At 37.7% G+C, this 26445-nt stretch overlaps 2 protein-coding genes and 1 long non-coding RNA gene across 6 annotated transcripts in view; 2 read left to right on the forward strand and 1 right to left on the reverse strand.

Moving 5' to 3' along the window:
• The window catches only part of NCAPG (non-SMC condensin I complex subunit G), a 47612-nt gene extending 40919 nt beyond the window's left edge, over positions 1 to 6693 (reverse strand). The window contains exons 1-5 of one of the 3 annotated variants that reach the window (XM_058723005.1): positions 6385 to 6693; positions 4990 to 5193; positions 4037 to 4265; positions 1239 to 1384; positions 898 to 982 (exon numbers count right to left, since the gene is read on the reverse strand). In XM_058723005.1, coding sequence (XP_058578988.1) covers positions 898 to 982; positions 1239 to 1384; positions 4037 to 4265; positions 4990 to 5193; positions 6385 to 6495 — 775 coding nt within the window. In that variant the 5' untranslated portion in view covers positions 6496 to 6693. The remainder of the gene's footprint in view (positions 1 to 897; positions 983 to 1238; positions 1385 to 4036; positions 4266 to 4989; positions 5194 to 6384) is intronic. The other 2 variants (XM_058723004.1, XM_058723006.1) reach the window with 2 other exon arrangements.
• A 7322-nt stretch (positions 6694 to 14015) lies between these two features.
• On the forward strand, positions 14016 to 24573 carry LOC131507779 (uncharacterized). Of its 2 annotated transcripts, XR_009259699.1 has the most exons (4): positions 14016 to 15676; positions 22329 to 22397; positions 23543 to 23668; positions 24031 to 24573. It is a non-coding gene; the product is annotated as an uncharacterized LOC131507779 (long non-coding RNA). The 2 variants fall into 2 exon arrangements; XR_009259698.1 differs by having other exon boundaries at positions 23543 to 24573.
• On the forward strand, positions 15674 to 18339 carry DCAF16 (DDB1 and CUL4 associated factor 16). The gene has a single exon (XM_058723007.1). The coding sequence runs from the start codon at positions 15931 to 15933 to the stop codon at positions 16579 to 16581; it is 651 nt and encodes a 216-aa protein (XP_058578990.1). The 5' UTR covers positions 15674 to 15930; the 3' UTR covers positions 16582 to 18339.
• Positions 24574 to 26445: the final 1872 nt, after the last annotated feature.

The following is a 26445-nucleotide window of genomic DNA, read 5'->3' on the forward strand; positions in this document are numbered from 1 at the left end:
AGAGACTAAGAGGAAGAACAAGGAAAAATACTGGAGAAGAAAATAAAAGTACAATAATATTGCAAAAGTCACTATGCTGTCCACTTCCAAGTAATAACGGAAAAGTTCAAATCAAATACCCAACTACTATCACAGCCTATAAAAATATCTGCATTCCTTCTCCCCTGGATTCACTGGACTTCAAGTGTTAGTCCTGACATTATGATACCTATTATTTCACCCATTGCCTGACTTCACGCTTGCTATTTGCAATAGTGAATCACATAAGCATATATCACTGAACAAAATTTATTCTTAGTTTTTAAGTCATCCTCTTAGTCATTAGTCTTCTGACAATGTTTTGAAACTCAAGTTTTCTTGCTACAGCAAAATTAAGCCATCTGAGCCTTCTCATGGGGACTAGAAATTTAACATATATCATTCCTCATCATTCCCATAAGCAGATTCTCTAGTTTTAACAAAGACAAAAAGAATTTTTAAAAGGTAGGAAAATTATACTAGTCTGAAAATTCCTAAATTCTGTTTCTACGGCACAGGACACCTTCCTATCAAGATATACACAAAGGGGATAGATGGCACATTTTTAGAATATAGAGTTCAAAAAGATATCCTGCACTACATCTGATATAAATTAGCTATACATCCTTAAGATATAGTTTCTTCATCTTTACAGATGTGTTTTACAACACAGGAAAATTAAAACAAATTCTGCTCCTTTAATTACCACGATCTTGAACCTTATGAAATGTTTTCTACATGACATACCAAGCTAAATTTTGACAGACTGAGGCAATGGTAGGCTTACTTCACATAATTAAGGAAACATGTTTTCTAAACCTTGTAAGTCTACTAAACCAAAATCTTCTCAAGTTATGTATTTAAAGAAGTCGATCTTACCTGATCTGTCATTAAGACCTTGTTGAAGAAGCATGACTCTCTGAGCAATGGACATAGCTCTCATATGAACCTTTTCAGCTAAAACCTTAAAAAGATAAGGTGGTCATTAAACTCAACATAGTCTATATATTTCGTAACTAGTAATATCTCCTTCGTCTAAGAAAATAACCCATAATTTCTAAAACAAATTAATATCTGGAACACATTTAATGCAATAAGATTTTACCTAAATTACCCATAGTCTCTATCCATAAATATCTCACTGAAGAAATCATTATATGCCAAATATTCTTCAAAAGCATTTTAAGAATATACCTACGCAAGTTACTAGATTGACTTACTTGATAAGCCAGCTTTCTCACAGCCTCCTTCACATCCTTGGTGCGCCCTACAATTTTTGGTAAAGTTTTTGCTGATGGTGCAATACATGATAACACTGCCCGCCTAACTTCTGGATTTGAATCATTTTCAATCAAAGTAGCATATGCTAAAAAAAGAGCAATACATTTTAGTACATTAAAGAAATATTTAACAAGTCATAAGATAGCCCACATTTTGATATTTAACAATATCCTTAAAATGATATTCACTTTTTTTAGTCTTACACATTTAATTTTACCTGAAGATTTTTTTCTGCCAACTTGCCTTAAAAAAAAAAAAAAAAAAAAAAAAAACAGAATAAGAGAAGCACCTGGGTGGTTCAGTCAACTGAGCATCTGACTCTTGATTTTGGCTCAGGTCACGATCTCACAGCTGGTTAGTTGGAGCCACACACTGCACTGGCAGGGCAGAGCCTGCTTGGGATTCTCTCTCCTGTTTCTCTGACCCTCCCTCTCTCTCCAAATAAACTTTTAAAAAGAATAGAAGAAATTTGTCAAAGGACTAGGCACATAGGCTAAAACTGAAAACAAAGAGCCCTAAAGATCATGGAAAAATTTATCATTAAGATTATGTCTTCGCCACTCTTCAAGGTTTAGAAGAAAGTCTAGTATTGCAGGCATTTTATTTTAAACTAATAATGCTTTTTAAAGGGCTAATTATTTTGATTTTTAATGAGTCCTAAAGAAGTTACTTCTGATTTTGCTCACTGAAACAAAATCCATTTCCTGTATTTAAGTATTTATTCACCTCTACTTCTCAAATTTTCCCCCTTTATTATTAAGTACATGTTGGCTACTAAACATATATTTTATACAATACTATGTGTACCATTTAACACCAAAAATATTAACTATCATTAGTTATCAAAATTGATTATAAAGCTAGTAAGAGGGACAAAGACAAAAGTGAAAAAGGTCCCATAATGTAGCCAGACCTATATAGAAAAGTGGAATATGACTATCTTTATGAGCCCAGAAGTAGGGAATAATTTCTTAAATGAAAGAAAATGCAAATCAAAAGAAAAAAAAGTGCAAATCATAATAAAGGCAGAGACCGAGTAATGTTGACATTAGGAATTTCTGTCCAACAAGACGTCCCAACGAGAGTGAAACAAAGAGCCATCTAAAGTTGAAAGAGATCAACAATTCATATAAGCCAAAAATTTCTTTCCAAAATATATAAAGAATTCCAGTAAATCAATAAGACAAACCAACAGGAAAAAATGAGAACACATTGACATTATATAGAAGAAATGTAACTGTTAAATAAATGAAAAGATGCATAAAAAGGATATATATCATACACACAACTGGATTAAAAAAAATTATTAAATCTGACAATATCAAACACTGGAGAGAATATGGATCAACGAATGCTTTTATTCACTGTTACTGGGAATATTAATTGGTAAACTATTTTGTAGAACAACTGTACCTTATCTGATAAAGTTGAATGCACACATATCCCAACAAGTCCACACTAGGTATATACCCTAGAAACTCTTAAAAAAAAATTTTTTTTAACGTTTATTTATTTTTGAGACAGAGAGAGACAGAGCATGAACGGGGGAGGGTCAGAGAGAGGGAGACACAGAATCTGAAACAGGCTCCAGGCTCTGAGCTGTCAGCACAGAGCCCGACGCGGGGCTCGAACTCACGGACCACGAGATCATGACCTGAGCCGAAGTCAACCGCTTAACCGACTGAGCCACCCAGGCGCCCCCCCTAGAAACTCTTTAACCTGTGTACCAGAAGCCAGGTATAAGGAAGTTCAGAGCAACAACATTACTTTTTCAGAGCAAAATAACTGGAAACTAGAAGGTCTATCAATATTAGAAATAATGAACCGTGTTACATTTATACAACACAATGCTATAAAACAGTAAATAAGGGGCACCTGGGTGGCTCAGTCAGTTAAGCATCTGACTTCGGGTCATGATCTCACGGTTCAGTTTGTTAGTTCGAACCCCACATCGGGGTTTCTGTTGTCAGCACAAATCTCACTTGGGATCTTCTGTCTCTCTCTCACTCTCTGCTCCTTCCCCGTTCCCACTATCTCTCTCTCAAAAATAAACATTTTAAAAAATTTAAAAAAACAAAACAGTAAATAAATATTATCAACACGGATGAATGTTACAATTAGAAATAATTGTTGAAAGCAGAAAAATATGATTCACATAGCATACAAAATGATAGGCAAAACTTTTTAGAGATACACACAAATGGCTGTTTAAACACAAAGGCAAAAGAATAATTAACACAAAATTCAGGGTAATCATGAACTGTGAGGGCAAGTGATGTAATTGGGGTGGGATGTAAAACAGGCTTCAAAGGTACTGATGATTCTATGTTATTTTAATGTTTATTTATTTTTGAGAGAGAGAGAGAATGTGGCCAGGGGAGGGACACAGAGACACAGAATCCAAAATAGGCTCCAGGCTCTGAGCTGTCAGTACAGAGCCCAACACGGAGTTCCAACTCATGAACCATGACATCGTGACCTGATCCAAAGTCAGACACTTAACCGACTGAGCCACCCAGGTGCCTTGAGGCTCTATTTTTTTAAGCTGGGTGGTAGCTACTTGGGTATTTCTAAAAGTCATATATTTATACATATACATATAAAACCTATACTTTTCCATAGAGAGAAAGAGAGAGCCAGGGAGAGAATATATTCAAAAATAAAACAAAAAACCCTCTCTAATGAGAATTTAACAAAGTCAAGGAAACTAAAAAGGAATTTAGGAGGCTACACATACCTTTAACCACTGGACACTCATCATCTTTGGGATCCTGAAGTCGTGAAAGAGCCAGAACCGCCTGTATCCTCACATTTGGAATTTTATCTTTCAATCTAATAAGCATGGCTTCATTAATTTTATCAAACAAATCATCATCAATCTGGGCATTTTCTGGCATACTTCCCAAGAGCTTGTTTATGAGCTGGCATGCTCTAAATCTAACTGCATTGCTGTTTGCTTCATGAGACTGAAAGGGAAACAAATCAAAATTTATTTACAATCACATACCATTTGAATTCTATAGGTTTAGAATACAAAAAGTTACCAAATCCATTACCTGCAGAGAAACAAGATTACCTTGATCCCTATGTATACTAAACATACATTACATCAAGTCCCACAATATACACAGCTCAAAGTAAGTATAAGCTCAACTACAAGAGCATACTTCTGTTGTAGGAATTCTTCTAAAATAGCTCATTTAAAACAAATGACGTGAGAACTGGCTCACAGAGGCCATTAAAAATTTAATGCTGGGGGCGCCTGGGTGGCGCAGTCGGTTAAGCGTCCGACTTCAGCCAGGTCACGATCTCGCGGTCCGTGAGTTCGAGCCCCGCGTCAGGCTCTGGGCTGATGGCTCGGAGCCTGGAGCCTGTTTCCGATTCTGTGTCTCCCTCTCTCTCTGCCCCTCCCCCGTTCATGCTCTGTCTCTCTCTGTCCCAAAAAATGAATAAAAAACGTTGAAAAAAAAAAAATTTAAAAAAAAAATAAAAATTTAATGCTGGAATTACTTTAAGTCCACTTTTTAATCCTAATGACAGTTCTCATATTTCCTACAAAATGCAGACTCATTCAGACATTTTCTCAGTTACGAAATATTTCATTCTCTAACACATACAAACGTCCATGGATGGCCCTTTTAATATTGCAAAATTTTCCACAATGCTTCCCCAAAGTTCTGGTTTTCATACCTTTAAAAGAAAGGTAAACAAATAATTTAAAATGCCATGATCTTCCTCTTCCTCATCATCTTCCGTATCTGATTGGTGAAATGAAGTAACAAACTTTGCTGCAAATTCTATTACTCTCTCCACGGCTGGCTCACGTTTATAGACCACCATAGCATACTTAAGGTAATGAACAAACTCCTCATGAAAAATGGTCTTATCATCCATCTGAAAGGCAAAAAGAAACCCTTCACAAACTGCATTGATATAATCCCTTTTTCCCAAGAGTACCCTAAGACTGCTGAAAGCACTACTCATAATTACTCACACTAAAATCATTATTTAGTAAACTCTCAGGTGAGTTTCCAAACTGTTGAAGGAAAAATATTTGCACAAATTTCTCTCCAGAGCAATTTACTTCTCCAAGGAAGAAAACAAACATGAATTTTGACAGTGAAAGGATTCCTTTCATTTTTTTTTTTTTAAATACCCTTGGGGGTGCCTGGGTGGCTCAGTCGGTTGAGTGACCGACTTCAACTCAGGTCATGATCTCGCGGTCTGTGAGTTCGAGCCCCACGTCGGGCTCTGTGCTGACAGCTCAGAGCCTGGAGCCTGCTTCTGATTCTACGTCTCCCTCTCTCTCTGCCCCTCCCCCCGCTCAAGCTCTGTCTCTGTCTCAGAAATAAACTTAAAAAAAATTTTTTTTTTAATTAAAAAAAAAATACCCTTGAATCCTCAATATGCCTTGGTGTCAGTTTAGTTTAAAAAAAAAAAAAAAAAAAAAGAGCTTCTTCCTGAAACAACCCAAAATCAACAGTGGCTTTCTTATTTTACCACAGTTAGCCTTCCTTTTCCACGGCAATTTCCTTTTAATATAACTTTCACATCCTATCTCACTCATATCCTTAAGCCCGATTATACTGACAATTTTTCTTGGACCTCAAGATAATTTCTTTTCCCAAAATTCACTGTCCTATTCTCAGGGTACCACCTAAAACAGTATTTACATAAATAGGAAGAGCCAGGTACTAAGGGTTAATTTGCTATTTGGTGATTCAACTCAATTTAACTGTGATTAATTTGACCGACGGTCGGCCTTCCCGAGGTGGGCGGTGACCTGAGGGACAACCACCCATGAACCAGGTTCGGGATCTACTAAGCGGCCCAGCACTTGGCGCCGGGCCGCTTCGGTGATCGTAAACGTCGCTCTCCAAATTCACAAAGAATTAGCGGTCCGCGCCGGAGGCCGCAGGGAAGAGGGGCTGCGCGGACGACCTCGGGGAGGTCTCCAGACCTTTCCGAACTGGGTGCGGAAGGTTAAGAAGATTGGAATCCGGGGGGCCACCCACAGAAGATCCCTTTGGGAGGCTGGTCCCGGGAGCGCAGGGAGACGGCGGACGAGGCTGGGGCCGCGCTTACCGTGCAGTAGGTGCGGCTCAGCGCCACCACGAGCTTCGCCTGGTTCTGGTGCGGCTGCTGCGCCAACTGAAAGGCCTCCTTAACCGACAGCAGCTTCTTCTCCGCCCCCATGGCGCCGTGACTAGGCTGGGACGAGCCTCGTCCGCGCAGGGGTACAGCGGACCCCACCGACCGCAGGACAAAACTCCAAGGTTGCCTCAGGCTCGGGTCAGCCGGCAGCTAAGCACCCAGGGTGGGGTTACCGCCAGAGCGTTCAAAAAACTCCCGCGGGAGAAGCAAATACCGCGAGACTGCCGCGAGAGCGGGAAGAGATGGCTCCACCTTCCTCAATTACGCCAGTTTGGACGCATGCGCTTAGAATCGTTGCAGCGGGTCTTCGAGAGGGAAGTGGCGTTTGTAAGAGGAGGGGGCGTTGGCCCGCCCGGAAGTGAAATCGGCCGCTCGCCGAACCGAGATGCGACTGTCGGGGCAGAGCTGGTGGTGCTAGGCCTAGCCAGGTCGTGCAGCTGGGCGTGGGGCGAGAAAGAAGAAAGGATCCTCCATGGGTGAGAACAGGGAGTCTGCTGAGGGGAAGATTTCCTTCTCCGGCTAAAGGGGAGCAGGGGATCCCAGGTGTAAGGGTTCTTTTGGAGATCTGTCGAGAAGGGCGTGCTGGAAGTTGAGCTGCGGCCGGGTTTCCATTGAGAAAGCAGACGTTCTTGTTCCGCAGAGGGGGCGTTACGTGGTGCCCTGATGGAAGCGGGCCTCGGTCATTTTAACCCTTAGGTAGCTGGCGGAGGGTCTGCAAGAAGTACGCAGTTTGGGAAGAGCTGCGGAGAGAGGCACGATTTAATTTGGATCCAGCTTATTCCAGCTTTCGAGGCCTGGTTTACAAAGGTGCCTAACAGCGATGTATTCAACTAAGAACACAGGGGATGGTGTTTAGGGTAGTGGTAACGATAAATTTGCAGTGCCTTCGAGCAGGAACTGACTCTTTAAACTAAAAAAAAAAAGGGGGGGGGGGCGCCTGGATGCCTCAGTCGGTTAAGCGGCCGACTTCAGCTCAGGTCATGAACTTCACAGTCTGTGGGATCGAGCTCCCCTCCCCCCCATCGGTCTCTGTGCCGACAGCTCAGAGCCTGGAGCCTGCTTCAAATTGTGTGTGTGTGTCTCTCTCTGCCCTTACCCCTCTCTCTCTCTCTCTCTCTCTCTCTCTCTCTCTTTCTGTCTCTCAAAAATAAACATTGAAAAAATTAATGGAAAAAAAAGAGGGGGATTATATCAGACAAAAACAAACATCTCAGTACACACAGCCAGCTAAGATAAAAAAGATTACAAAGTCACCTGTATACCTTTTTCCTATTGAATTACATTCTCTCTACAGCATTAACGGCTTTTCTGAACTTTATATATTAAAGACATATGAATAAGTCTCTGAATAAATATACTGTATTATTTTTATGTTCTAACATTATATAATCATTTGCAAAAAAAAAATCCTTTGCACCTTGCTTTTTTTTTCAGTTAGTATTGTTTTTGAGGTTTATTCATATGAATACTTTCATAATGATAACTTATACCTTATGGACCCTTATGTGCCAGACACTGTTCTAAGCACTTTACTAAGTTCAATCCTCACAAACAACCCCTATAAGGTAACTTCTAGCTCCTTTTAAGGTAAGGAAACCAAGGCACAGACAGGTTGCTGCAGTATTCTTTTGTATGAATATGTGATAATTTCTTCATCCATTCTCTTTATATTATACATACAACACTATAGGTATTCAAATGCCAGTTAAAGTAATGAATATGGTAGTATTGGGTTGCCTATAATTTCAAAATTATCAAGAGGTCTATTATTGAAAAGGCAAGAAGTATGAGTGTTATAGGTTAATCAGCTAGAGCAAAAGCAGAGGCCCGTGAATTCATGGACACACTGCTAACATAATCTAACTATAGCTAAAAGTATAGAATGCCTGGAAAGCTGTGGAGAGAGAAACCCAGAAAGGGCATTAATTTTTTAGCCAGGTATAACCAAAATATCATTTCAACATGTAATCAACAGATTATTAATGGAATGATTTACATTCTCTTATTTCCCTACTAAGTCTTTGAAATTCGGTATTATTTTACATTAGCCACAGGAGTGCTCTGTAGACTCATGGGGCCAGTGACTACAGTACTGGACCGTGTGGAACTATGCTCTTGTTTGAGAATCACTGCATATACCATTTGTTTTTCATGTAAAATTGGTAAACTAAAAATTATAACAAGTATTTGGAGACATTTTTCTATTTTGTAGCCTTTAATTGCTCAATTTTCTTTATACTTTGGATGCTTGCTACCTTTATTACTCTAACTGTGAGGTTTCTAACAGTATTATTTCCTCTACTGTATTTTACTTGGTAATCGACAAATGAGGGATGAATTCCTATCATGTTGTCGGATACTGAAAGATGAGGCATCTGGCCGCCAGAGGTCAGCCTAACTGTTTTGATTAGCTTTTTTTTTTTTTTTTTTTTTTTTTTAGGATTAACATGTAACATGTTTTTGTTTAGTATTTTTAGAACATTATATCAGAAAAAAAGAAAAAGACACATTATGAAGTGAAGAAGCATCCTTTGTAATGGAAGAAAATATTTGCAAACTATATATCCCGTGAGAGGTTAAAATCCAACATATATAAGAAACGCCAACAACTCAATAGCAAAAAAACAACCCAATTAAATGAGCAAAGGACCTGAATAGACATTTTCCACAGAAGACATACAGCCAACAGGTATATGAAGAGATGCTCAACATCATTGATGGTCAGAGAAATGCAAATCAAAACCTCAATGAGATACCACCTCACAGCTGTTAGAATGACTATTATCAAAAAATCAAAAGATAACAAGTGTTAGTTAGGATATAGAGAAAAGAGAACCCTTATACATGTTGGTGGGAATGTAAATTGATATGGCCATTATAGAAAACAGTCAAGATTCCTCAAAGAATTAAAACTAGAAATAACCTTGTGATCCAGCAATCCTGCTTCCTAGTATATATCTAAAGGAAATGAAGTCACTATCTCAAAGATATATCTGCAGTACTGTGTTTATTTCAGTGTTAGTCACAGTAGCCAAGATAGGGAAACAACGGTTAGTGTCCATAATGGATTAATGGATAAAGACGTACTTTACATATAATGGAATACTCTTCAGTCTTAAAAAGGAAGGAAGTCCTGGGGCACCTGGGTGGCTCAGTCGGTTGAGTGTTTGGCTTGGGCTCAGGTCATGACCTCTCAGTCTGTGAGTTCGAGCCCCTCATCAGGCTCTGTGCTGACAGCTCAGAGCCTGAAGCCTGTTTCAGACTCTGTGTCTCCCTCTCTGTCTGCTTCTCTCCTCCTCACACTGTCTCTCTCTCAAAATAATAAATACATTTTTTAAAAAAAGAAAGGAAATCCTGCAGTTTGCTATACCATGGGTCAGCCTGGAGGATATTCTAAGTGAAATAAGCCAGACACAGAAAGGCAAATACTGTATAATCCTACTTATATGTGGAATCTAAAAAAGTTAAACTCATAGTAACAGAGTAGAATGGAAGTTACCGGTAGCTTGTGGGGTGGAGGAGATTGGGGGATGTTGGACAGAATACAAAACCTTGAGTTACAAATTTTGGAGACCTAATGTATAGTATAGCGACTGTTGTTAATGTATGTATACTTGAAATTTGCTGAGAGTAGATCTCAAGTGTAGATCTCAAGTGTTCTTTCAACACACAAGAAAATGGTAACTGTGGGCTACAGATGTTAATTAGCTTGTTGTAATCATTTCACGGTATATACATATATCAAAACATCACATTGTACATGGTAAATATATACAACTTGTCAATCATACCATAATAAAGCTGGTAAAAAAAGATGCTGTGTTAAACATCATAGTATCACTGCCTTAAAGCTTACTGTTTCTTGACTGTGGGAAAAATGAACAAGTAATAGCAACTATGGGAATTTCTTCCTATCCTTGGTAAACTTAGTTCAGTTGAAGAGGAAATAACAAAACTAAAGACTTTGTAAGGTAAGGCTATTTAGTTCTGAAATCGTGGTAAAAATCATTCTTTAAAGGCAAATTATACATGGGAGCATACAGAATAGGTTAATTCAGTTTTGATGCTGGAAAATTATGCACATGGAATGTAAAGGAGTAACAGTGGTAGATTCACTCTAGAATTTATATATGCCCCCAAAGAGACTTTCTTATTTCTGCTAAAAAAAGTGGAGTGGGCCATTTACAGAATGCTTTGAGTAACACAATAAATGATGTATAGCCAATTAATAATCTTGCAGATGGAATCTAGTTGAAATGAAAATAGTAAAAATGTAGGAGGACAGGAGAATTAAAAGCCAACAGCTTCTGTCTCAGTTAATAAACTAAAGACTTAGAGTATGTTTTGAGTTTTCTTTTGGTTTTCATATTGAACTGGGTAGTAGTATAAACTTAAAAGTATTTGCATTCATTTTTCTTCTTAAAGTTGAAGTTATAAGCAGTTCCTTTATATTGCTTTAGTAGCATCATCTGTTGATCCTGCTTTAAAAAAAAAAAAAAATTGTTTCGTTTGACTTTGTGCAACATACTACCAAATCACCCGAATATAATTTGGGAATTTTTGTCTCCCTAGAATAAATACAGAACATGCTTGTATAGTTACTTATAGCAGACCTTTGTCATTCTCTCATTTTCTTTCAAAAAACTTAACTAAGCTATATGTGTCAGACATTTTGTGCAACAGAGTTAAATAAGAATATGCAGAAGCCAGAGAAATGTCCTTTAGAGGAATACTATTGACATGAAGCAATACCCTCTGACCTTACTAGCACAACTCAATGTGTTTTTGAAAGTAGAGATGTTTACTAACTCATTTTGGAAATCACTCCTATAGAATGGGCATAAGTGGGATATTAATATTTTGCTTTCCACTTTTTTCATTTAGAGTTAATGCCTTTAGTATATTCATGTGGCTATGTATACTTCTAGTGTCCTTTCACCACATTTTGCTTATCCACTCCCAATGATGGAAACCTAGAAGCTTCCAAATATATGTTGGTCTTACAGAGAATATCTTTACTATATATACATAAGAGTAGAATTGCTGGATCATGAGATGTGCAAATAGTTTGCCTAATACTGCTGCCAAATTTCTCGAGAAAAATTACCCCAGACTGTAATATCACCAGCAGTACTGGTTCCTACAGGGGCTATTCCTTTAGTTTCCTCACTAACAGTTGGCATTGTCTCCAGCTTCTAATTTTTACCAAATAGAGTAACGTGATAACTCTTTATTCATCATATGGCTAATGGCCTGTTGATTTTCTCTTCTGTAAATTGAATATTTTTGTTTTAGCCATTTCTTTATGGAGGTTGCTACCTTTTTGTTGTGGATTTGTAGTTCACTTAGTTCTTGATATCTTCAGTTCAATCCAGAAATAATTTTGATGTGATACTGAATTCATCATTTTTTGCTCTTGTGCTTTATGTTTTTTTATTTAAAAGTCTCCCTGTCCCCAAGTCACAATACTTTATATTCAGGTATTATATTCTATTAACTATATAGTTTTAGCATTCTCATTTTGGCCTTTCATCCAACATGAGTCCTCCTTTGTATGTGGCATTATGTAGGTATACATTTGATTTTTCTTCATGTAATGGGCCAGCTTTACCAATATTGTGTACTAAATGTATCATTCCCCATTGATTTATATGCTAACTTTATTTTGCACTGCATTCTAAAACTTTATATGGCTGTGTTTCTCAATTTTGTTCTGTTACGTTGGACTGTTTGTCCAGTACACTAACTCCACCCTATTTTAAACTCTGTAACTTTCATAGTATGTGTTAATATCTTGTAGGCCAAGAGCCCCTCTACTCTTCTGTTTAAATAGTTGGTTTGGCAAGATGTGGAATTTTACTCTTTCCGTATTAGGATTGTATAAATCAATTTGGAAAAAGTTTTTATAATATTCATCTGTTCCATCCAAGATTTTTAAATCCTCTTCTGTCCTTTATTAGAATTCTACATTCTTCATAGAGGTCTTATATATATCATTAAGTAGTTCCTAGATCCTTGATAGGTTTGGTGTTGTTGGGTTTTTTTCTCATTATGAAAGATAGATCTCTTTAACTTTTTTTTTTTTTTTTTTTTTTTTTTAGTTAGTATTGCATGTGTAGGAGGTAAAAGTGCCTGGGTTTAAATCCAGACTGTCATTTAGTAGAGGTTTGACCTTGGGACATTTGCAGTTCCTAGAATAGTACCTGGTAAATAGTAAGCACTATATAAATAATGAATATCCATAGATTTATCTCAGATCCAGAAACCTTGTTGAGCCCTTTTATTAGCTCTAATCATTTATATGTTAGGTTTTTTTTTTAATTACGTGACCATATCATTCGTAAATTGTTACATCTCTTTTCTTCCATTTCTTACACTTGTCATTATTTTTTTCTAACATCGATTAAGACTTTTGGTACTATATCAGCCAGTATCAGTCGTCATGGCCATCCTTATCTGATTTCATTTTTAGAGGGAATATATCTAAAGTTCCTCATTTAGGTTATATTTGCTAAAAAATTTTGGTAGGTAACTTAGGTACGAAGTTGAGAAAGTAGCTTTTCTTCCTGGTTTGGTTAAGAGTATTTTGTTACGTTTTTGAAGGAACTAAGAAAAGTTAAATATCCACAGTTGACAAAATTATCAGCCTTTTTGGCTTTTTGCTTCATTTTATTATCATGGTGACATATATTTGTACATTTTCTGAAGTTGCGGTATTCCTCCTTTCCCTGGGATAAGCTCTACATGATAGCATATTCTTTTTTTTTTTTTTTTCCTTTAATCTGTTAGATTTTGTTAGGTAATATTTGGAATTTATGCAAGTGAAATGAGACTGTATTTTTTTATTTGGCTCATCTCTAGATTTAGAGTTGATATTTTATTAAAATATTCCTTAAAAGGAGTTTGTCAGTTTATATGCTTTTTTTCTTTTTTTTCTAAAACAATTCATATTAAACAGGTATTAATTTCCTTGGAAGTTTAGTGGAACTCACTTTACAAAACCATATGGGCCCACTGCTTTTAAAAAGAGGTTGGGGCCTTTTTGTTTTGTTTTGTTTTATTTTGTTTTTTAACATTTAGTTATCTGTTCTATTCAAGTTATCTATTTCTTCCTATATGAATTTTAGTATTTTCTTCCAGAATTCAGCCATTCCATCTAGATTTTCACATTTAGTATGTATTTGTCATTTTTAAAATTTTTAAACTTTTATTTTTAAGTCTTTTGATAAGTTTCACTAGTTTCATTTTTCTTACTCATATTTTCAAAAAACCATCTTTTAGTTTTATCAGTCTTCTCTTCTCATATGCTGTTTCATTTCTGACTTTATTTCCTTCTTGCTTATTTTGCTCTTGCTCTTTTCCATTATTTTGAATTGAATGCTTAACTTGTAGGTGTTTAAACTTCCTATTCCCATCATTGTATTCAAAGCTATAATTTTTTTTTTTTTTTAAGGGAGAGAGAGAGAACAGAAGTAGGTGAGGGGCAGAGGAAGAGAGAACCTCAAGCAGGCTCCACACCCAGTGCAGAGCCTGATGTGGGGCTCGATCTCACAACTGTGAGTTCATGACCTGAGCTGAAATCAAGAGTCAGTCAGTCGCTTATCCTACTGAGCCACCCAAGGTGCCCCTAAAGCTATAACTTTCTTTTGGGTACTGATTTGGCCATGTCCCACAATTTTGCCTTGTGTGGTTTATATCAGTCAGTTTTAATATTTAATATCTTTTGTAATTTCCATTTTAACCCATGAGGTATTTAGCTTCCTAACATAGGATTCCTTTTAACTGACCTTTAATATCTACTTTACTGCATTTTGGTCAGAGAATTTAGTCTGAATGAAATTGACCCTTTGGAATCTAGTTACACTTTTAAACCTAACACATGATCTATTTTCATGTGTGTGTATGTGCACTCTCAAGTATCTATTCTGTTTGGTATAGAGTTTTGAATATTTATATAATAATAAAGTATATTAATATTTTGACTTTTTCAGGCTTCTTATATCCCTGCTTAATATTTCCCCCTCAGTTCTATGAGTTGTTACTTAAGAAATTTTGAGGATGTGCTTTCAGGATCATATATACCTCATATATGTTTATGATGAGTACTATATAATTTTCTGCTGTTCCTTTCACTGGTATTAATGTCTATATTTGTCCCTTGTATTTTTTGACTTGAAATCTTTTTTTGATGGGTATTAAGATTGCTATCTCAACTTTATTTTGGTCCACAGTTGCCTGATACATCTTTTTTCATTCTTTTATTTTTTACTTTTCTGTGTCTTTTTGCTTTGAAGTATCTTTTGTTAGTTGCATGTTATTGAATTTTATTTTGTTTTTCTAATCCAGGCTGAATGTCTGTCTTTTTAACTGTGAGTTTTAACATGTTTACATTCATTGTAATTCCTACTATATTAAGATTTACACCTGCCATCTTCTCTCATATCTGTTGAGTGTGGTTATATGACCACAACCTCTGGAGTCCCAGCAAGAATCCTAACGTCTAACAGCTCTGTAACCAAGACAGGTCCCCTAAAACTAATCCCAACAAACCCATCTAAAGGAAAACAGCAACAACAACAGTACCACCGCCTTTTATAGCTCTCTATCTGGAGTTTCGAGTTTGGGGCATAAAGGAACTACTTTTGCGGGAGTAATTTTCTGGGCTAGAACAGCATACTAAAAAATAAACTGACCCAGATATTAACCAATAAATGATTAAAATGACTCCAGGCTCTCCCAATAGAAAAATCTGCCTAAGACTAGGAGATCAAGATGGGAAAGCTCAGTAAACCTTCTTGGTCAGCATCCATGTTCTTAGATACAGACAATAATATAACCCATTGCTTTCAGACTTTAATATCATTTCTCTAGTCTTCTCATTCACAGGTTAAAACTACCTTTCCAGATATTTCAACTAAGTCACCAGTTTCCAAGGGCATTTGCCACCTACGGAAAACATCAGATTCGAGTATACCAGATGTCCTTGCAACTCATCCCACCACAAAATTTGCTCCACCAGCGGACAACAAAGGCAACCACTGTGTTTCTTTCCATTACCAAGTAGATATAATATCCCTGCCAACAAGACAGAATACACAAAGTGTCTCCTTGCAGTATCACAACCAGTTGAGACCACGCTAAGAAAGTCAGCTTGCCTGGAGGAAGACCCCTTCTCTTCTTGGGTAGACACAGTTTGAAGGAGAAACTCTGACCTGTGCCACTGGTAAGTGACTTAACACTTTTACACACTGAACTGGTCCTGAGAACTGAGACACCTTCTTTGTAAGTGAAGAATATACAACATAATCTTGAAGAACTGCACAGTGATAGGAGCCAGAGGCATACTGTGTGTGTATAATGGACTGACAAGTTAATCTTGTTGAAGGATTCTTCATCTTTTGTTTCTATTTGATAGTTTTAGTATTTTGCTGGCTTAGATTGTTACCTTTTTCTGGTTTCTTCCTCCGTTCTAATCTAATGGGTCCCAGGAATCCCTCTCCTGACCCCTTATCAGAATCAGAAAGTGAGGAAGAAGAAAACGCTAACTACCTAAATGAGAGTTCTGGGCAAGAGTGGGATTCCTCTGAAGAAGAAGACCCTGTGGTGCCCAACCTGACACCTCTTGAGAGTCTTGCCTGGCAGGTTAAGTGCCTTTTAAAATACTCTACAACTTGGAAACCTTTAAATCCTAATTCCTGGTTATATCATGCTAAACTCTTAGATCCAAGCACACCAGTCCATATACTTCGAGAGATAGGTCTAAGACTCTCTCATTGCTCCCACTGTGTACCCAAACTGGAACCAATTCCTGAATGGCCTCCTCTGGCTTCTTGTGGAGTCCCGCCTTTTCAAAAGCCCCTTACAAATCCCAGCCGGCTTTCTAGAGATCATGCCACTCTAAATGGAGCACTGCAATTTGCCACCAAACAGTTAAGCCGAACGTTGAGTAGAGCCACTCCCATACCTGAATACCTAAAACAGATCCCTAATTCATGTGTTTCTGGTTGTTGCTGTGGCTGGTTAACTAAAACAGTTAAGGAAACAACCCGAACTGAACCCATCAATACTACTTACTCCTACACTGACTTCCAAAAGGCAGTTAACAAACTCCTAACTGCATCACTGTAAACGTCCACGATTTGTTCTGATATCTCTCATAGAAAGTCACACACCCGACAGTTGAGACACTAATGCCTTCTCAGCCAAACTATGCCCTGTCCTAATAAGCCCTTAAGCCCTACCAAGTACAGTAGTCCCATAACTCAGCTGCAGAAAATGCATGGTGAGCATCCCCTTTGATAGACCCTGTAGATGAAATGAGAACTTTAGTAGAGAATTAGATAAAAGGGACCTCATGATAAAAATTGACTGTTGTCCACACTCAGTTCTCTCCCCAATTTATTCTTCCTATCTGAATGGACTCTTAACTAGATATCTCATTGCTAATGGGAAGGAAGAAGAGTGAATCCCTACCCCTTTTGTTACCTAACCTTCAGAACAGCCAGTGGGGAAAGTGGGGACTTAGCTATTCCCAATAACACCTTTCTGAGTACACTCTTTTCTAACACTAATTTCTATGAGATAGTTGAATTAAATTGAATACCTAGACAAAAGAAAATGGTGGGGCTATGGATTTACCTCCTGGCTTTTATGTAGATAGTCCTGCACACGGCACCCTTGAGAGTTCCCATTTTGGGGGGAGGGAGTGCAGTTTCAAACCTATCCCACACTACTTCAGACCAATTATATTACCTGCAATTACAGTATAAACTTTTATATCACAGGCCCCACCAGGCCTAAAAAAATTGTAACTGGGGACTAATCAGACACCTGTTCTGTAGGGAAGATGTTTACTGTATCTTGGCATTCAGACTTTAGTTAAGAGCAGATCACATTTGAAAAGGCCAGGGAAAAGATGAAGAGCATTTATGCTTTCAATATTAACTGCTTGTAAATTAAAATATTTCATCTATATAATGTTCCAGCAGTACTTTATGCGCCGTTTACGTCCATTGCAAATTTTTCTAACTTTAAAGAACTTCACTACTACAGAACATCTCAGCCTAGTAACAGTCTGAAGTTACAGTTTTTTAGCATCATTGTTTTTCTGCATAAATTAGCTTTAGATTTTCTTCTAGCTGAACAAGGAAGAGTATGTACCCTTGTAAATGAATCTTGCTGCATTTAATTAGATGAGTTAAAACCTAGAAATCCTACATAAAAGAAAATGCATGAGACCATTAAATCTTTTCACACACCTACAGTAGAGTGAAACCAGTGTGTGCCCCTGTTTGACTGGGCATCTGAAGGAAATCAGCAAATAGATGGTTAAAAATATATCCTATATCCTCTTTTAGTTTTACTTTTTCCGATTCTCCATAATTAAGTGCTGTATATGATATGGCATTGAAACACTGAAGCATTAATGGAATCACAAAATCTGTACATGTATAGCAACTTTAAGGAGAGAGGAAAATGTTTATAATCCAATGAGTATTTCTCCTGAGCCTTAGTTGTCTTAAGGAAAAAGGAGGGAACTGCAGTAGGTAGAAAAACTGTTAGTGGAAAAATTACTGAATTGAAACATATACTGTTAGTGTAACTGAATGTATCAAACTGTTCTGTGTACGTGTTCTGTGAAACTGAGTTTTTAAAATGTTATAAGAACCTGTTTTTTGTTTTTGTTTTTTTTTAAGGGGGAGGTGGGAAGAGGTAGAGAGGTCTGAAAATTAAAAGATATTGTTGTTTATGTAACCATAATATGTTCCTTTCCCATGTGTGTACATAAAAGTGCCTTGCTCATGAAGCATTTTTGCTATTCACTCCAAAAGGAAGCCTTTCCCCAGCTTTGCAGCTGAATAAACCAACGGCTTTGTACATGCTGAACCAGAGTATGGTCATTTGTTCTCAACAAATGAAATAGATCCTGCTTTGCTTAAGCCATAATCAACATTCACTAAGTGCTGAATAGAGTCAACTGAATATGTATATACGTGTATATATACGTGTATATATATATATATATATATATATATACACGTATATATACATAAACACACACACATATATGTAAATAATATCTGTACAGTGTCTCTGATAGGAGGTGACTTGGCAGCTCTAGAGAATGAAACATACTTGTAAAAGAAAATGTTAACATTCAGTCAAGACCTGAATTTGAACGTGTTTGTTTGTGCATGTTCAGTGATTACAGGTTACACAAAATGGTAAATACCTGAAAAAGCCCAAAGCCTTTACTCTTTTTGTGTGCCATGGACGTGGGCTGTGGGGTCAGGGCTGAGTGTACCACTTTGACACTCTCCCTATGAGGGATTAGGAGAAACAACAAACTTCTGTATTTGTAGAATATTTGTCAAAGGAAACAGGATTTCTAAACCAACAGACATTAATGTTATTTAAAGGTATTCTCTCTCAGTGCAGCTAGGCAGCCTCTTCTTGTTGAAGCAGTCCAGGTACCTTGAGCACAGAAGACCATAGTCATGTATTTTTTTTTTTTTTCTAACGTTTATTTATTATTGAGAGACAGAGAGACACAGAGCATGATCAGGGAAGGGGCAGAGAGAGGGGGAGACACAGAATCTGAAGCAGGCTCCATGCTCCAAGCTGTCAGCACAGAGCCTGACGCAGGGCTCAAACTCACGAACCGTGAGACTATGACCTGAGCCGAAGTTGGATGCTTGTTTAATCAGCTGAGCCACCCCGCAACCCCCATAATCATGTCTTTTAAGCCCATCAGCTTTCCTAAAAGAAGAAACAAATTATGCATGCCTGCTAAGGAACAGGTCTTAAATATTAAATGGCCTTTTAGGGATTATCCTGCTGGGGCTCCTATCACAAACACCCATTTAAAAACTTTTCTCTGTGATAAAAACAATGTTCTGATATTAGAGTAGATTATTAAAGCAATTAGGGACTTGAGAAGTCACTTGGGTTATTTTCTTCCTGTTACATAAATTCCGTCTTCTATCTAATAAATTATTTTCTACTTTTGGCTCCAGTATTAGAGAATTTAATGCCTTTTGGAGCAGCCCATTACTTTGAAATGTCTCTTAGAAATTCAGTCATTCATCTAATAACAGTACAGAGTGCCTACTATAATCTAGACACTGGGAGTGCAAAACTAAATGAGATGCTATAAACAAGAAATTAGCTTTAAAATATATTGAACCAATATAAATAACCCCAAAGCTTTTGGCCACTGATGCTATTTTTGCTCTCTAGGATCACATTAAATAAGCCTCGTCCTCATACAGACCCTTAGGTATTTGTAAATGTGCAGCCATCCAAATATAGTGAAAATTCACATGGAGGGCACACTCCCACTAATTAAACCCCAAAAGAGGTGGTCAGCTAAGGGAATAGTCAAAGAGGTCCTTTACACACAGATTTAAGTTGTATTTGATAAGTTCACAAGGCAAGGGCACACAAAAATCAGGGCCAGGAGCGTTTTGCTGGGCTGGGGTATACAGAGCGAATGGCTGGGGTATACAGAGAAGCCCAGAAAGTTTGGATAACTCCTCGGACTTGCATGATGCAAGTTTCTGCAGGCTCCTGGTAAATGAGCCCACCAATGATCAATATCCACTGGACCGAGGGAAACTGAGGGAGCCACACTAGCTGCCCCCAGCTGCCAGGTGTTTCTCCTGTGTCATCGACTTGCTCTTATCCAAAAGAAAACCTCCAGCATATCTTGCCGTTTTAAGCAAAGTTTAGTTAGTGACTGCATATTTGAGTCTGATCGTTGCATACCATCCTCTAAATTCTTACTTCCAATTGGTGGCAACAGTGGGATTATATAACAGTTAACAGTTCTGGACACGAGACCAAGAAAATGGAAAGGATGAAGGTACCACGATGACCCGACACTTCCCTGGCTGCCCAACTCCCGTTGGCCCTGAGAGCAACGACCAGCCCTTCTCCGGGAGATGGGAGAAAAGAATGCCTGATTTTAAAAATAAAATAACGTAGTGAGCAGAGAGGCCCAGAGTCGTTGCTTCTAAACAGCATGGAGTCAGTTTAAAATGTCAGTGACAGTTTAGGGTTGGATCATAAAACAAGTTGACTGGAGTTTGGGCAGTTTATTTGGGAAAACAGGTGATAACCCTGACAACATGATATGAAAATCCCTGGGATCATTTGGGAATTGATGCCCTATTCCCTGGAGTGGGACATAATCTGCAATCATCTAGGAGACTTGGGATCCTGGGCAGCCTAACAAGATTAAAATGAAGTTGCTAATATATACAGAAACCAAACTGGTGTGGTATCAGATTAGATTGCACCAGAAACCAGATGAAACGGTCAGAATCAGTGCTGCAGTGTGTAAATCCAGGAGCATGTTCTTCAGGGAAAATCATGTTTGGGTTAAGTGCTAAACCCATGCTCGCTTAATTAATACTAACATTCCATTCATAGTGTCAGGTGTGGGACCTGACATTCTAATATATCCACCGCTGTTTTACAGTGTTTTAATTAGGCAATGGTCCGAAAGGGACAACTTTCCTTCGAGAGGCAGCCAAACATTTGGAACAGTCCAAGGATATGGCCGTTTTTCATGAAAGAAGACCCTGAGCAACCAGAATGACTTGATTTTGCACCAGTGACAGAGCCCTGGTGACACAAGAGGCCAACCATCTACCTAGAGAACTAAATTCCTATATAATTGAAAGCATTAATGTTGGCCAGAGCCAATGCATCCAATGGGAATTTATCACAAAGTAGGTTATGTGGTGTTAGCCCCTGGCTACCTGCCTGGTAGTAATGTATGTGGACTCCCAGTGACTTGAATGCTTTGGTCCAGATCCCACTTTCCTTCTTTGCCCAACTTGTTTATGTGGGTCACTTACCTACACACTGTTTCTTTAAATGTGTTGGGATACTGATTTAGCAAATAAAAATACAGGAGGCCCACATAAATTCGAATTTCTGATAAACAATGAAATATGGGACATACTTCTACCAGAAGAAAATTATTTATCTGAAATTCACAATCCACTTTTTATCTGGCACCTCTATAAATGTGTTAGCATTGATGAAGCTTGGGTTGTCCTGTAGTTGCTTTTGGAGAGGAGTCTGGTTCTTCCCATTATGTGTTGTTTCCTTACCTCCAAATAGTTGATGTGGGGAGAGGTGACCCAAAGTTAGAATGGCTGTGAGTTTTATAGGAGACACATTTTATTTGGTTAAAATAATCACATAACCGTTAAAACATTTACAGACATACTGTCTTAATAGGTAGTTTGGGTTTGTTGTTGTTTGTGTTCTGTTTGGGTTAACTGCTAGATCTTAAGCAGTGTTTTAAGCAGTTAATTTCTCATTTTGCTTTACCACGAAGGGAAAGATTAAGCATTACTTTTTTTTTAATGTTTTATTTATTTTTGAGAGAGCGTGCACAGTGGGGGAGCAGAGAGAGGGGAGACAGGATCCGAAGCAGGCTCTGCACTGACAGCAGCGAGCTGGATGCAACGCTCAAACTGAGCTGAGCTGAAGTCAAGCCCTCAACCAACTGAGCCACCCAGGTGTCTCAAGATAATGTATTACTTAAAAAAAGGGGCACCTGGGTGGCTCAATTGGTTAAGTATCAGACTTCAGCTCAGGTCATGATCTCGGGGATCGTGAGTTCAAGCCCTGTCTCGGGCTCTGTACTGACATCTCAGAGCCTGGAGCCTGCTTTAGATTCTGTCTCCCTCTCTCTCTGCCCCTCCCCTGCTTGCAATCTCTCTCTCCCTCTTAAAAGTAAATAAACATTAAAAAAATTTTTTAACGTTAAAAAAAAATACTTGATGGCACAGTTCTGACAGCCATTCTGCATTGCAGAAAAGGACCACAAATTTGGAACACTTTTCTTTTCCTTCCAGAACCCCCAAAAGACTCAGGGATTTGAAGCACCCTGGGAGATGGGAGTGAGGAGCAAAGTTGAAACACAGGTACTAAAGTTTATCTTTGTCTCCTTTTGTAACCAGGTTACCTGTCCCTCTTTCTAGCCAAAGACTGGAGGCTTATTCTCTGGAGAAATTGAACCAAACAGATGAGAAGTGGGACTTGGGGGAGAGCAGAGGTGGTAGTGAGGTGCTACACTGAAAACAGGAGACTGAGAGAATGTCAGTATTTGGAACATGAGCCTTCAGTCCCCTTCTCACCCAGCTAACGAACCTGCCAGCAGGGCCTCTACCCAGCCCGCCCACTCCACCCACAAAGATGAACAATTATAAAAACAACTTTCCACTTGATTATTTGTTAAAATGAAACCCAAGAGTCCACAAGTCCTGCCCATTCATGCAAGGCTTTCAGTCTCTTATGATTATGATAAACTGATAACTGAGGATCAATTGACATTTGAGGATAACTTCAACAATGAAACATAAGACCAAAACAAAAGAACCAAAAATAATAATAATAATGGAAGGAACATATGCTGTAATACTCTCAGAAACAAGAAAATATACTGTCTCCATGAAGTAAGAACAGGGTGCTAGAAAAAAAGGAACAATCAGAAAACTAAAATATTGGAAAAATCGAGCTAGAATTAAACATTCAGTAGATGTGTTGGAAGATAAGTTGAAGAAATTTCAGGAAGCAGAACAGAAAGGCAGAGATGGAAAACAGGAAAGAACAACAACAACAAAATTAGAAGATCAGAATGGGATCCATCTGATTAGTAAAAGCCCCAAAATAGAGAGCAGAGAAAGGAAGTGAAAAGAGGTAACAAAATTAAAGAATGTAGGTCATGAATCGTATAAATTAAAAGGATCCAGAGTGCCCAGCACAATGAATTTAACACAGAAAAGCATATCATGATATTTCAGGATGCCAGAATTAAAGAAGATCCTGAAAGTTTACAAAGGAGGTGAAACAAGAGTTACACAAAAGACTTTTTCACAGTGATATTTAGATTTCTTGGTAGCAACACTGGATGAAGGAACACTGTGAAAGTAAGGCTTTCAAATATAAGAGGAGAAATTATTTCCAATGCAGAATTCTGTACCCAAACAATCCAATCAAGTATGGGGCTAAAATAAAGTTTAGACTTGCATGGTCTCAAAATGTTATCTTCCCATGTACACTTTCTTAGGAGGCTACTGGAGAGTGTGTGTCACCAAAACAAAGGACTAAATCTAAAGAAGAAGGCTTGGCATCCTGAAGACAAGATCTCACAAAGGAATGCAATGAAGGAAAGTCAGGATGGCTACCATGTCAAGTAAGTAAGGTGGGGGTCTCAGGAAGTAGGGCTCTAGGAAACTGGGAACCAGTGTTTGAGTACATGGAAAATGCAGAAAGGAGTGAGTCAGATGTTAGGACATTAGAGGAAACAAAAAGGATAAGTACATGGGATACTTGGTTAATGTTCAAATGAGGCAATTAGAAGTACCCCAATACACATTTTTGGATTTTGGATTTTGGACACATTCCAGGGTGTCACTGTGTCACGAAAATAAATCTCAAATTTTATTTCTTAAAATGCAGTTATTTTATTACAATTTTAGTCAGAATTTAGAAGTTTGGCATTAAAAATGTAGTATTAAAATTGTAGTCATGTCAGTAATTATATGGTTTCTTCAGGTATCATACTCCATAATTGCAACAGATGCACCAATAAGACATGCACTGCAGTCTTTTTCAGAAAAAAAATTACAGTAAAACCTTTGTTTGCGAGCATAATTGGTTCCAGAAACATGCTTGTAATCCAAAGTACTCACATATCAAAGCGAATTTCAAGAACCATTGGCTCAGTTGTGATCATGTGACACTCAGTGTCACGTACTACTCAGATTGCGAGATATCACTCATTGATCAAGTTAAAATTTTTTAGAAATGTTTGCTTGTCTTGTGGAACACTCACAGACCAAATTACTCTCAATCCAAGGTTTTACTGTATTATAACTTGTTTTGCAAAAAGAACTTTGTCCCTTCCTTAGGCAAACCTCAAAATTTTCTTACTAACAGAAATGATACATAGTCTATAGCAGTAGGGTGAATAGCATTTTCATGTAAATTTTAGCCTCTGTTGTTTCAAAAGCGTGCTACTTTAAAAATAATATTTTGAATTTTCATGTTATTTTTCATCTTCCATACTGTTTTTGCTATCAAGATATAGTTATATCCAGGGGCGCCTGGGTGGCGCAGTCGGTTAAGCGTCCGACTTCAGCCAGGTCACGATCTCGCGGTCCGTGAGTTCGAGCCCCGCGTCAGGCTCTGGGCTGATGGCTCGGAGCCTGGAGCCTGTTTCCGATTCTGTGTCTCCCTCTCTCTCTGCCCCTCCCCCGTTCATGCTCTGTCTCTCTCTGTCCCAAAAATAAATAAAATAAAAACTTTTCAGTGAAATGTAAAAAAAAAAAAAAAAAAAAAAAGATATAGTTATATCCAGTGACAGCTCCATAACATATTCCCATATAATGCCTTTGGGTTTTTTTCTGAGTTATGATTGAGGGTCTTTCCTATAATTTGTTTATATTAATATTATATAATCAAATAAATTTTGATTTAATTGCAAGTGATTATGTGTCATGACGTGTGTTTTCTCTGTTATCAAATCTATTGAGGAAACCAGGCCAATTTATCTATCTGCCTTTTTTTTTTTTTTTAAGAAACAGATAACATACCTACAGTGGAATACAAAAAGTATACTTGATGATTTTTCACATGTATACACTTCACGTGTATACACATTTCACATGTATACATGTATACACATGTATACAATACATAAGTGTACTTGATGATTTTTCACATGTATACACTTGTATCAGGATGTATACACTTAAAGTACAAAAAATGTCCTGATTACCTAGTTTCCCTCCCCAAGAAAGAACCACTCTTCTTTTGTAAAACTCAATTAGTTATGCTTGTCCTCAACTTCATGTGAATGGGATCATGCAGTGTATATTGTTTTATACTTGGCTTCATTCATCAACACGACTGCTGTGATTCATCCAAATGTTTGCATGTATCGGTGGTTGATTTCTTTTTATTGCTGTAGACTATTTCATTGAATGAATATACCATAATTCATTTATCCATTCATGGCATTTGAGTTCTTTCCAATTTGGGGCTGTTACAAATAAAGCTGCAATATACATTTTTGTACCTGTGTTTTTTGTGGGTGTATGTACTCATTCCTCTTGGGTTTATACCTAAAAGTCCAATTGCTGTGTCGTAGGATACGTGTATGGTTTTTTTAGTAAAACTGGAAGCTTCTAACACTTATCAAGGTGATTTTATAATTTTACACTCCCACCAGCAAAGTGTGAAAATTTCAGTTGCTATACATGTTTACAAACACTTGTTATTGTCAGTCTCTAATTTTAGCCATTCTGACATTATGTAATGGTATCTCATTGTGGCTTTCATTTACATTACCATGATTAGCAACAGTGAGCACCTTTTTGTCTGCTTATTGACTTTTCATACACCTCTTATAGAAGTATTTGTTCAAGTCTTTTGTCCACTTGTAAATGTTATTATCTTTTTCTTATTGATTTGTACAAATTCTTTATACACCTATTATATAGGTTGTCAGATATACAGTTGATCCTTGAGCAGTGGGAGGAGAAGGGGTGTTAGAACCCCAACCCCTGTGTAGCCAAAAATCCACATGTAATTTTGGCTCCCCAAAGACTTAAGTACTAATAGCCTACGGTTGACCAGAAGCCTTACTGATAACATAAGTTGTCAATTAACACACATTTTGTATGTTACCTGTATTATATACGGTGTTCTTACAATAAAGTAAGCTAGAGAAAAGAACATGTTATTGCGAAAATCAAAAGGGAAAGAAAATACATTTACAGTACTGTACTGTACCAAAAAATATCCATATATAAGTGAACCTGTGCATTTCAAGAGTCATCTGTGTATATGTGTTATGAATATCTTCTGCCAGTCGCTGCCTTGCCTTTTAATAGTATATTTTTTGAGTAGAAGTTTATAGTTTTGATGAAATCCAGTTTATCTTTTTTTCATTGTGGTTAGTGCTTT

This window comes from Neofelis nebulosa, chromosome 3 (genome assembly GCF_028018385.1).
Source record: "Neofelis nebulosa isolate mNeoNeb1 chromosome 3, mNeoNeb1.pri, whole genome shotgun sequence".
NCBI lineage: Eukaryota > Metazoa > Chordata > Mammalia > Carnivora > Felidae > Neofelis > Neofelis nebulosa.

Bases quoted from the DNA above. Each gene is read 5' to 3' on its own strand.
- DCAF16 (XM_058723007.1), top strand. From the start codon at position 15,931: ATGGGTCCCAGGAATCCCTCTCCTGACCCCTTATCAGAATCAGAAAGT.